Consider the following 12,848-nt stretch of genomic DNA (forward strand, 5'->3'; position numbering starts at 1 on the left):
TTAACTAAGAAAATACTTTTTGATGTTGTGATACATTACCTTTTCTCTTTAGGGAATCGAACAACTCCGATGGGACTAGCAATAGTGTAATTTTTTTGGTAGGGCAAGCAGGAACACGAACTCACAATTTTGGCATCATATTATCTCGAGCCAAATGGGCCCAAAAAAATTCTTATTTTGAGATTCACCGACCCAAATAGATTAATGAGCCAAAATGATACATTGACAACTACCATTCCACAACTGACTTGCACACCAAACAAAGTTATTACATATAGCGTAGTTTGCATATCATACAAGCCAAAAATGGACCCCAACTCTAGCCACCACCGCTAGAGATTCCCCCTCCACCACGTTGTCGTGCCAGTCCCCTTCCTCTACCCCTTTTGGCGGCCTCATCGGTGATAAGAGGAGTAAGGACATGTCCGTATGTTCCCATTTTTTCTTTAGGTTTAGGTTTTCCGGCGACATCGACAAGGTGGCAATGATTGCGTGTCAGAATAAGATCTCCTTGGTCTCTCCATACCTCGATGTTCAATCCAGCGCCGACGTAGGGCTTATGAGAGTTTGTGTCATCGAATCTGTCGGCTCGCTTAAAATCTTGGTATTTGGTGTGTGGTTGCTTTGCAAGATGGTTAACCCTTTTCTTCCTTTTCAACGGTTATGGGTGATAGTTTCTTTCTTCGCCAATTGAGATCTCATTAATCCAAAGACTTTGCCGTCAAGGCCAAGGCGTGTTCATTGAATTTAGATCCCGAGCAAACCAGGTGCCTCAAACGGCTTAAGGGCATGTCCAATGTGGGGCGCTAAGGTAAGGCGCCAGGATTGATTTCCTTCTCGATCGGCAGTTAGGCGATCGAATCCTGGCGCCTGGCCCGGCATCGGCGCAAAGTATAGAACTGAGTGCTCGGGTGTTTTTTGTCGTGTGAGATAAGGTTTCCAGTGCGAAGGCAAATCTTTTTAGCACCTGTTATTAGGATATACGGTTGGAGCACAAGGCACTAAAGTGGTTTTTTATTCTACAATATTTATTTCAATTGGCTAAGCGCTTGTAACAGCCTCTCCCACTGGAGATCCCTAAAAAGCCTCAAGGAGGATTTTCTTGATGGAGTCCTCGGTGAAATGATTCCTTAGACTACCCATAGTGGGGAGTAACTTAGACTAGTAACATGCATATATTACTACTCTATGTTACTATCTCCATAGTGGGTAGTAACATATGTGGGGTGTCATGCAACTCTTCATCTATTAGGTTGTAGATTCATATTGTCTTGGTATATGTGATGTTACTCATAGTACTAGTAACTAGCTATGTTACTACATGACTCTCTTTTATCATTAATTACTTGCCATGTCATATAGTTTGTCTAGATAAGTGTGATCTTACCATCTATGTTAGACTAGTCACAGTGGGAGTAACTTCAGCAGTAACATCGAGTCCAACTCAGCGAAGTTGCTTATGTGGCAATGAGTTAATAAGGAGAGAGATGGTTACAGTAACTTAGCTAGTTACTGTAGCATCACATGTCCCAATGCAATATGAGTCTATAACCTAATAAATGAACCTTTGCATGACACCACACTTATGTTAGTACCCACTATGAAGATAGTAACATAGTCTAGGGATATGTGTATGTTACTAGTGTATGTTACTCTCCATTGTGGCTAGTCTTACTCCCATTGTGGGTAGTCTTACTATAGTGATGCTCTTCTTGGTGTAAGTGCTTCTTGTCAATGCCAACTCATCGATGTTATGGGTGCTATTTTCAGTCTTGCAAAGTATGTTATGTTAAACTGTACTCCCTCTGTTCATATATAGGGACTAATGCGTTTTTCGAGACTATCTTTGACTATTGATAAGAATAATAGTATATGAGATGTATAATTCTAAAATTATATCAATGGAAGCTCCTTTCATGTACAAATTTGACGATATGTTTTGCGTAACTTACATGTCATATATTATTGCTTTAATAGGTGGTCAAAGTTAGTCTGGGAAAACACATATGCCCTATATATCAAAAGCTAGCCAAATGGGTCGTGCTAACTGGGCCGACCCGGTAGGACGCAGGGACGACATGACTCAGGCTAAACAGGCCAGGCCCGACATGCGGCATATGCCATGGGCCATGCCTGGGCCTAGAGGCTGGGCACGCATGCTGGCACAACATGGCCCTTTTTTGAAATATATATGTCCTATATAAATACCTAATACTCTAATATGTTCAATATTTTTGTAGTGTATGTGTATTTTTCTAGTGCTTGGGTTTGAGTAGTTATATTGTTATAATGCAGTCTTTGTACGTTTCATCTTTTTGTAATTCTAGAGCATGACTTGTATTCTCTTACTTCTTGAGATGGAAGGTTTTAATGATGTAGGCGCTAATAAAACTCTTGATTTTTCCCACATAATACTTCATCGTTTTTCTTAAATTTTCAATATTTTTTGGCTTTTCGCCCCTGTTTTGCGAAGGTATTTCATGAAAAAAATCAAGCCAACACGGGCCGGTGTGCTTGGGCTGCTGCGTGCAGCACGTGGGCCGGCACGGCACGGCCTGCCTATTAATTGTGCCCTGCGGCTGTGTCGTGCCAGGCATGTTTACGCCGGGCCGGGCCGGCCCGTTTGGCCAGCTCTGCTATATATATGTGTGTGGGGTGGGGCGGTGGAGGAGTGGTTGCATCGTTTTTGTCTGAATTATGTTTTTTTGCAGGGTGTTGTCTGAATTATGTTGTTTGTGTTAAAAAGAAAAGCCGGGGATGTGGAACTTATCAGGATTATTTTCCTTCCAATTAATGCAGAAGAATTTTGAGAATTCCTCTATGAGTGCATCTAAACGAGGATTTTGTAGCATAACATAAGACCAAATCACACTCATTTTCTGTTCGGTCAGCCTACTACTCAGAATGGGAACACCAGTTTGGTTCAAAAATTAGTAGTAGTGAAGGGACCTCAAATGTTAATCCTATTTGGTCGGCTGTGTGGAAGTTGGAAGTCCCTAGTAAGATAAAAATCTTCATCTGGCGAGCTCTTAAAGGTGTTGTTCCTGGTATGGCAGTTCTCGCTTCTAGGCATATTAAAGTCTCGGCAGAATGTCCTATTTGTCGTTCTGGGCCTGAAGATACCCGCCATTTGCTGTTTACTTGTACACGCGCTCGGCAAGTTTGGAAGGCACTTGGCCTTAATACAGTTATTGATCAAGCTTTGGCAGTGGATCTTTCAGGCTCTTTAGTTTTGGAAGAAATCCTATGATGGCCACACAGGAAGTCGCCGGTGTTAGGACAGGTAGGCTTGAAAGAAATAGTGGTTGTGGCCTCATGGTACATATGATGGGAAAGGAGAGAAGCAAGGAAAGGCGAGAACGTCAAATGACCTCTTAGCCCAGCTTTCGCTATCCAAGCACTAACGGCAGACTATGCAGAGAAGTCTCCTCAGGAGCAGGCGAGAAGAGTAGGCTGGGAGAAACCACTTATTGGTACTTACAAGTTAAATACTGATGCATCTTTCTTTGAAGATGGTATAGGATCAATGGCTGCTATTGTGCGTAACAGTCATGGGGAAGCAGTTGCCGGTGTTGCAGAGATTTTTAGTTATGCCTCAAGTGTTGCGTCTACAGAAGCAATGGCACTTTACCTTGGTCTTCGACTAGTACGTGATATTGGATGCTCAAAAATCACCGTGGAGTCCGACTGCTTAGAGCTCGTTACCGCTTGCAATGGAGGTTCAGAGATACTGGTGTGACGTCCTCGGTTCAATTGTACACTAATCATACATGCAAATGTGTACGATTAAGATCAAGGACTCACAAGAAGATATCACAACACAACTCTAGACACAAATTAAAATAATACAAGCTTTATATTACAAGCCAGGGGCCTCGAGGGCTCGAATACATAAGCTCGAAAACACAAGGGTCAGCGGAAGCAACAATATCTGAGTACAGACATAAGTTAAACAAGTCTGCCTTAAGAAGGCTAGCACAAAAGCAACAACGATCGAAAAGGCAAGGCGTCCTGCCTGGGAGCCTCCTAACTACTCCAGGTCGTCAGCGGCCATCACGTAGTAGTAGGCACCCTCGGGGTAGTAGTAGTCATCAGTGGTGTCGTTTGGTTCCTGGGATCCGTCATCTGGTCGCAACAATCGGGTATAGGGGAAAATAGGTAGCAAAGCAACCGTGAGTACTCATCCAAAGTACTCGCAAGACTTACATAAGATCTAAACTAAGTATGCATCTGTATCAAAGGAAATGGGTTGTATCTGTGGACTAAACTGCAGAATGCCAGAAAAGAAGGGGAAAGCCTAGCCTATCGAAGACTAGCATCTTCAAGCATTTTGCAGCATATAGAAGAGTACAGATCAACATAATGTAAAGTAGTAGTAGTGTTATCAACCTCGGCCAGAGATCCTTTCTCGACTCCCTGCGAGAAAGCAATCCCAGAGCCATACTATCCATTTATCATCTCAAGTATCCAGTTCTAGTTGTATCGATCGGGATACAACTCCAAGTGTCCGTTACTGAAGGATAGGCTATCGATAGATGTTTTCTTCCCTGCAGGGGTGCACCAACTTACCCACCACGCTCGATTAACTCTGGCCAGACACACTTTCCTGGGTCATGCCCGGCCTCGGCCAAACAATACGCCGCAACCCAACCTAGGCTTAATAGAGAGGTCAAGCATGCCGGACTAAACCTATGCCCCCATGGGTCATGGGCCATCGCCCCGGGAACTCCTGCACGTTGCGAACGCGGCCGGTGAGCAGACCTAGCTACCTCCTTCAAAAAGGCAGGTGCTTACCAGTCCAACCCGGCGCACGCCGCTCAATTGCTGACGTCTATTAAGTTTCAGCTGATGCATACGACGCAGAACGCCCATACTATGCCCACGTGATGGTTAGTGCTATCAGGCCAGAGGCCCCTCGGATCAAATATCCAAACCGTTAGTGTGTTGGTAGTGCGGTCACAAGCAGAGACTCACGAAAGATGTGACCCCGTCGCCCCGTCTCGAGTACTTGCGGCAAGGGCTAAGAATGCTCGGCCACGCCTCGTGTTCAACTCTCGGGTACCCTCCAGGTCAACCCGTCTCCATATCACTTGCGGGTACCCCTCAGGGTCAACCCGCCTTTCTAAGTAACAGTTGTAAAGTCCAAGTATCCGTGTGTCCAAACATCAAGGAGAAAACCCGAGGAATCACCCCTGGTAAATTCCACTCGATGTAATCATCAAGGTGAATGTAAGAGGATCCACCCTCGAGGTTCACACTTGAGGGGTTTCACGACAGAGCCGTATCGGAAGTGGTTAAGGAGGAAATCACCCTCGATGACCATGACCAAATAACTACACTACAGAGGTCCCATCAGGAGTGATGTAAGAGGTTCCACCCTCGGCACTCGATGGTAACTCTGTAGAGTCGTACAACTAGGGGGGTGATGTGCAGTGTCGGGGCCTGGACGTCGATCACGTTGATCGAGTCATCGAACATAAAGCGGGGCAAGTGGGACAAGGTGGGGGTCACGGATGGATCTCTAACCAACCTATATTAACCAGTTTAGAATAAGCAGGTAAGGTATGGAAGCAGGTAACAAAAACATGCTATGCATCAGAGTAGGATCATACAGAAAGCAGTAGCAGTTCTAATGCAAGCATGAGAGGGAAAGAAATGGGCGATATTGGAATGCTCAAGGAGGGTTTGCTTGCCTAGTTGCTCATACGAGAAGGAGGGGTCATCGGTGACGTAGTCGATCACAGGGGCATCAGCAACTGTTCCGGGGTCTATCGGAGAGAAGAGGGGGAAGAAACAGTAAATATGAAGTAAACAAAGCATCGCAAAGCATAGCATGGCAGTATGATGTGCCGGGTGTGACCTAACATATGGCTACACGATATAGGTAAAGGGGGAATTCAACCGGGAATGTTTTCCCGGTTTTGGACCTGTGTCAGATAGATGACCGGAGGGAGAATGTTCCATGTTCAGATAGTTAGAGGCATCTGATAGGTATGTGGGTAGCGTATTCGGATTCGTCTCGTCGTTCTGAGCAACTTTCATGTATAAAGTTTTTCGATCCGGACTATGGTTTATTTTCTATGAATTTCCGAAGATTTAAACAGTTATTTGAAATTCCCTGAAAATTGGCTAAGTCTGAGAAATCCTCAGTTTTAAACATCACTTGGCTGTTTTCCGAAGGCTATAACTGTAGTTCTGTCCATCCTATGGCTTAGTGCCCTTTACCAATTTTTATCACCTTTCCATGATCTACATGACAGTTCCAAGTTCATATATGTTAGTGACCATTTGCCTGTCCAAATCTTCATTTGAAAAGTGCTACTGGATGTCAATTCCAGAATCTGTTTTTCAGTTCTTCCAGTTAACAGAACATAGACTTTTTGTCATTTTATAGGAATTAATCTAGGCGACTTTTGAATTTGGTCCAATGGAAAGAATTGAACCCTACCAAGTGTACTACACGCCCATGTAAATTTTATCTCAAGCTTGTTTTGCTGCTGTTTTGAGGTTGTTCAGGGGGCTAACCAATGCTGTTTTATAAAAGCTAGCAGCTGCTACAGTAACTGAATGTTGCTGTAGCAGCGCTGCACTAGTAGCAGGCAGCGAGCAACGCAGCAGCGGAGCAGCGAACAGTGGCAGCCGGAGGCTGGCGAGGCCAGAAGCGGAGGCGGCCGGAGGTGGGCACAACCACACTCAACACACACACACACACACAGCACGGACACACCACACACACTGCACGCACGCACACGGGCATGCCGGCGATCATGACTCTGGCCAGGGGGTGCAGCGCGCGAGCGGCAAAGGCGGCACGTAGGTGAAGGGGCAGCGGTGGCCAGCGCAGGGGCTGCGCCTGCGCGCGTCCAGCGTGGGACAACGAGGCTATGGCCAGAGCATGGCTGGCAGCAGCGGGTTTAGCGAGCGCGGACCGCGAGGAGCGGGAGGAGGGGCGTGGCAGCGCAAGCTCGCAGGCAGCCACGGGCGCGGACGCAACAAGCGCGGGGCCTAGGCACGACCACGACGAACGGCGACTAGCTGCACGGCGGAGCCGAGCTCCGGTGAGGTTGCTGGCGACAGCTATGGGGACGAAACCGCATGTGAGAAAGAGGGAAAAGGCGGGGCTTACATCGCGCCTGCAGGTGTGCAAAGATGTGCTCGGGGAAGGCTCGAGGCGGCGGTTCCCGGCGATGGCGACGACGGAGCAGAGGAGGAAGAAGGAGTCGAGGCGGGCGCTCCGGTGGCCGCGACAATGATGGAGGACGGCGGCGACCGTGGCGAAGAAGACGGTTGGTGGCGACGGTTCGAGGGCGTCCCGGCTTGATTTGGTCGCCGGGACGGACGAAGCTGGCCGCGGCGGGCCTTTTGGACGTACTCCCGCACGCCAGAGATGCCGGTGGCCGTGAGAACGACGGCGAGACAAAGGTCACCGCGGGATCTTCGAGCTCTAAAACAAGAGCCAGAGAAGCGGGGAGGCGATGGGGATCGAGGGAAAAAGGGAGAAATGGGGGTTAGGGTTTTGGTGGGCAAATATATAGGTCCAGGGGGGACGTGGAGGGCATCCACGACCATGGCGCCCTAGATGTGCTCCACGCACCACTCTGCCTCCTGTAGCGAGGTGGGAGGGGACCCAGGTCGGGCTGGGCTGCAGTGTAAATGGCTTAGAGCCCATCTGTACAATAGATGTAGCTCTTTTCTTTTATTACCATATGTTTTATTTCTCTAGCCTCTGTTTTGTACTTAATTCATTTAGCAAATGAGTTTTGTAAAATGTGGAGATGGACACATATTTAGTATTGCAATGTTAGGTGCTACCACCAAAAACTTAGGAGGAAGTTTGACTCAGCTTGAATTTTTCGTAAATAGAGAAGCATTCAAAAATGCTATTTTGGCATGGTTTTAAATGTTTGAGGGCATTTAATAACCTTTTAAAATATTAGTTTCAACATGACAAATATCCAGGGATTATCTACCACACTTTGAACATTTTAGTTTTAATGTTTAAGAAATTTGAATTTGAACTTAAACGGGATTGAACCATCGCGGATTTAACAACAGTAATCATGGTGACATGGCATCATTAGCAGAGGTTACTGTAGCTTAATTATCCGGGCATAACAACTGGCAGCATATACTGCTATTTTATATGATGCTTTCCAACTTGTACATGAGATGTCATCGATTCAGTTCCGTCATTGCCCCAGGGAAGTAAATAAGTTGGCACATGTTTTAACGAGTCATGCTTATGACTCAAAAGAATTAATTTGGTGGGATGTTGTTTCGCCTAATTTTCTAATACCTCATGTACTGAATGATGTAACACTCTCAAATTTGCAATAAAGTGGCAAGAGGCTTCCTTACAAAATAAAAAGCTGACTTGCAGGCCCTCCCCGGCTTTCTAGAATCTCCAAAAGCCCCTCTTCCTTTTTCGCCGGATCTTCTTGTGCACATCATCGCATATCCCAAAGCAGAAAACGCAAAAGAAACAGCAATCCAAGCAATCACGCGGCTGGTGCGAAGCAGCCAAGGACCAGCGAAGGGGGAGGGAGTTGACAATGGGACAGTGCGGATGCTTCGGGGCGGCGCAGAAGGAGCAGCGGGCGGAGGCCGACCGCCTCGAGGCGCAGGAGGCCCGCGCAAGGGCCGCCGAGGCCGCCCAGAAGAGGTAACCGCCGCCTTCTGCTCCAAGGAGCTCAAATCCTGATCCTAGTTTGTTGGTTCGAACTCTAAGGGCCGATCAGGTAGGTTTGGTTGTTGGATAGTAGTAGGAGCGAAGAATTCGGCCGTTCAACGCGGTATAATCCCGACCATGCTCCGTGTCGCCCTGGTTTCTTGGTGGGATGCCCTGATTCTTGCCGGATTGGGTTCAAGGTTTATCGGATCGGATAGGTTTCGAGACTGCCAGAGTTCACCAGGTTGGATCTAGATGTTCGTCCCTGAAGCAGTTCATGGAACCGGATGGAGTTGGCCCCTTCTTGAATCGCGGCGCACTACTCAGACATCGCCGTAACAACAATGGCCTCACTGGAGGAAACTTACAATCAGCACTTACTGATCTTTGTTTTCTGTACTACCTTGACTTCTGAAGCAATGGTTCCTATGATGACATCATTGTGGTATCTGCAATTTATCTGTCTTCAAATTTTCAGACTGCTCTATCAACCACATCGGTATGTAGACTTAGCAGATTGTGCTGCAACAAGTGTTTTTCCACTCATTGTACTTATCATAAGGCGGTTCAACCATCTCATTGAAATCTTAAGAGTAGCAATTATATGTGTCTGACCACTCCGATTCCAAGCCGCTCCGATTGTTCAAACATTCTGCTGACTAATTCCATCTTTGGCTCTTTATCTCCTCCTGGAGTTGTGATTCTGGTTTGTCACAACCTGTTTCAGAAATCACCTATTGTTTTGCTAAAATGATTGTGCTGGGTACTGCAATTAATTTCAGAAGATGTATTTCCCAGATCTGGTTCTAGATTTAAGTTGGATTGATTAGGTATAATTGGATTATCAGAATTGTGTGGTAATACAAAGATTCCATTCTCCTTGTGTACTTTATGCTTGGGAATAAAGTTCAGGATGCAGTCGTCAAGTATACATGTTCAAGATTTCTGTGTTTTTCTATCAGAAAAAACTTTATTTGGTTTTATTATGGTATAATATGCTTGTTTGTGTTGGTCAACGGTTGCTTTCGAGTCATTACTGTTGTTGTTGAAATGAATAAGTTCGTTTTTCAGGAAGTTTATGTCATGCAATATCTTGTTCTGTTTAGATCACGCACTTGCATCTCTTAACAACATCTACCAGTTCATTTGGTCTTTTAGTTTACAGACGTATTTCTTTCCAACATCTATGTGCGGTACATCAGCTTCAGACCCCCCCTCCCCCTCCCTTACCGCCATGTATTTTTTTCTTATGTTTGTATAATGATTCTTTTATAGCTTACATCAGACATGTTGGTAAGCTCCAATGGTGTCTGCTGTGAATCAAAGTCCTATTACAACTTTGGACTGTTCATACTTTATTAACTCAACCTGAAGTAGCGTGGTCACAATTTAGTTTTTTTAACCTTCAGGCAGCAGGAATATGAAAAGTCAGCTGCTGGACGAGCAGCACGAGCACATATTAAAGCTATGAAGGAGGCCAAGACATCATCAAACCAAGGAGAGCCGGTTCTGAAGGTATTTTATCCTACTTGAGTAGTGACTACGTGTTTACGTTAAGCCTAAAGTTTAACCTTGTGAGATTCATTTCTCTGTTGGATACTTACCTTCTGAGCTTTTGATTGTACAGTGGCAGATGGGGTAAATCATCGTATGTGTCCTTGCAACTTTCAGCGTGTAAGTATGAATACTCACTGAATCATACCGAGGGTCTTCCATTTCCTATGTGATTGTGTTATCTGGTAATGTAAACGGATGAAAAACTGTACTGTTAAGTAGCCACCGCCTGTCTAAGTCTAAGTAGGATTGGTTTTCATTTTTCGGATGTTTAACTATTCTGAAGGAACATAAATGAACACTGCAGATAAGAAATGCATTATAATGGTCAGCGTTTCGTTCTTCATTATAATTTTCAATCTCTTTTCTTCTTATAAGGGGCCCAATATGAGGAACAGAGACCAGCTTCATTTCCGCACACTTCTTTTGTAAAGTCTGTAATGAGAAGTGCTACTGCAGTGTTTGATTTCGTGAACTGTCAGAAAGTATGAAGTGAAAATTGATGATGGGGATATAATTTAGAACAAAACTTCAATTGTGACTTCTTATTGTTTTATTCTATGATCACCATAGTTCTACTCTGGTGCACGTTATTTTGATTGGTGTTGGGCCTTGTCTTGACACTTTTCTTCCGTGCCCTTTTCAGGTTGTTGATGGTGTGTGGAAGCTTGTTTTCTTTTGATCATGCGATGCAGTTTGGTCACCTAACTCAGTTGTGATTTTTGTCAGTGAAATGTACATCCTTTTAGTCACTGCTATACACGCCTATTCAGAGTTATGTATTGCCCAATCTGTCTTCTAGAAGTGTGTCGCGTGTTACTGTACAATCTATAGACAGTGGTGGTTGTCTGGCAAGGTAGGTATTTTGCTTACACTTCTTTTGTACAAAGCTACGGGAGCATGATACCTGCAACTATCCAGTGGGTTTTCTTTTTACCAAAGACCAGTCGTGTAGATGTTCTTGTTGCATTGAAAGTGCTCACTCTATGAGAAGATGGAAGAAAGGGAAGGATTATTCATGTGCAGTAAGCTAGATACAATCGTGTAGAGTGGCATTATCTTGAAGCGATCTTGCTGCAGCAAGGCTTTAGCATCAATTTTGTTCGCATCATTAAATTTTTTTGAAACCGAGGCAAAAGATTTGCCCCATATATTAATTAAGAGAGAATATAGATTGAGTTAGGAAATACATACAATGAGATTATTCTCCCAACAACATGACCCTAATTTCTCGGCACCTGTTGTGACCCAAAACTTCATTTCGTTGATGACCATGTTAAGCAAGATCGGGGGAGGGGGTACTCTTGTGCTAGAAGACCTGAGTGTTTCTCTCGTTCCAAATCGACCAAGGCACAAGCATGGTGAAAGAAGCCATGGCCCTAAAATGATTGGCCCATATTGTGCTCAAGGTGCCACAAAGATGTGTCCATGCTCATCAGTTGGAGGTTGTCAATAACCAACTTCCAAATCGTGTACCGACATTGGAAGAATATGTGATTACCGGATTCTTCTATCCTTTTGCAAAGCAGGCAAATGTCAATTTGTCCACCCTTTTTTGACGAGTCTATCGGCCGTCCAAATGTGATCTTGAATTGCCAACCACAAGAACTTCACTTTTGGCGCCGCCCGAACCTTCCAAACGGCATGCTCCATTGGAGATAGGACCTATTAGAGTAAAAGGAGATTGAAAGTGAATGGACGATTAGTCCCGGTTTCTATTGATTCTCAAGTATATATATACATCTAGAAGAGATGGGAAGAAGAGGTGTCTATTCGAAAGCATCCCTCCAGAACATGTGCCTTTTGACAATATATAGAGAGAATGGGCATGACTCTTCGGGGTTGGACACACCCCTTGCTAATGACATTTTGTTAATTATTTAGTGCTAATTAATAATAGACATGTGCTAATTTATTCCAAACACTCCTGCTTGTATAACACCGCTTATTGATCGTCATTAAAGGCTTCTTGAACATCATTGAAGGTGTCTTGTATATTCGTCTTCCATCTTGAGAAATCCTTTGAAAAATCTTGAGAGTCTCCCCACAAAAACCATGTGGGGAAAATATGAGGACAATAGTGCTGATATGTTGCTAAAACTCCTTTAAACCCAGTGGAAAAATAATAAGGACAAAATGATGCAGCATATTATGATTGCTGACTCCTTGGTAACTCATATGAGAAAAACTTTGAAGAAGGATAAAACTCGTTGGTGAATTTGGAGAACAATAAATATGCTTTGTATACTTTCCTTTAAAAACCCCAATGAGGAAAAAGAAAGTATTGCATATGCCGCCTCGTTAAAAACCTTTTATGAGAAACTTCGTGAGAAATCACAAAAGGGAAAAGATTGCGATCTGATATGCCGTTGAAAACTCCTTTAAAACATAGTGGGAGAAATATAAGGAAAAATGATATGACGGTTGGTGCAATATCTGCCTACCTTTGTTTTGGAGATTGTTGACAGAAACAGGTATGAACTGATTTGTTTGCTAGTGCATACAGAGAGAAATAGTCCATACAGAGCCGAAAAGAATGTTGTCTCCGGTGTCAAGTTCGAAGAACTTCACCAAAGTATATCTGCGTTGCAGAGAAGAAAGAGCTACATTTTGATGAAGACATGTA

At 44.5% G+C, this 12,848-nt stretch overlaps 1 protein-coding gene across 1 annotated transcript; it reads left to right on the forward strand.

The window, feature by feature from the left end:
• Positions 1-8,382: 8,382 nt before the first annotated feature.
• Positions 8,383-11,247, forward strand: LOC125513473 (uncharacterized). The gene is made up of 4 exons (XM_048678602.2): positions 8,383-8,662; positions 10,078-10,183; positions 10,296-10,342; positions 10,869-11,247. The coding sequence occupies exons 1-3, from the start codon at positions 8,553-8,555 to the stop codon at positions 10,308-10,310; spliced, it is 231 nt and encodes a 76-aa protein (XP_048534559.1). The 5' UTR covers positions 8,383-8,552; the 3' UTR covers positions 10,311-10,342; positions 10,869-11,247.
• Positions 11,248-12,848: the final 1,601 nt, after the last annotated feature.

The sequence above is a fragment of the Triticum urartu genome, chromosome 5A (assembly GCF_056163025.1).
Source record: "Triticum urartu cultivar PI428250 chromosome 5A, HENAU_Tu73, whole genome shotgun sequence".
NCBI classification, from domain to species: domain Eukaryota; kingdom Viridiplantae; phylum Streptophyta; class Magnoliopsida; order Poales; family Poaceae; genus Triticum; species Triticum urartu.

Bases quoted from the DNA above. Each gene is read 5' to 3' on its own strand.
- LOC125513473 (XM_048678602.2), top strand. From the start codon at position 8,553: ATGGGACAGTGCGGATGCTTCGGGGCGGCGCAGAAGGAGCAGCGGGCG. The intron at 8,663-10,077 runs GTAACCGCCGCC...TTTAACCTTCAG, and splicing joins GCCGAGGCCGCCCAGAAGAG to GCAGCAGGAATATGAAAAGT.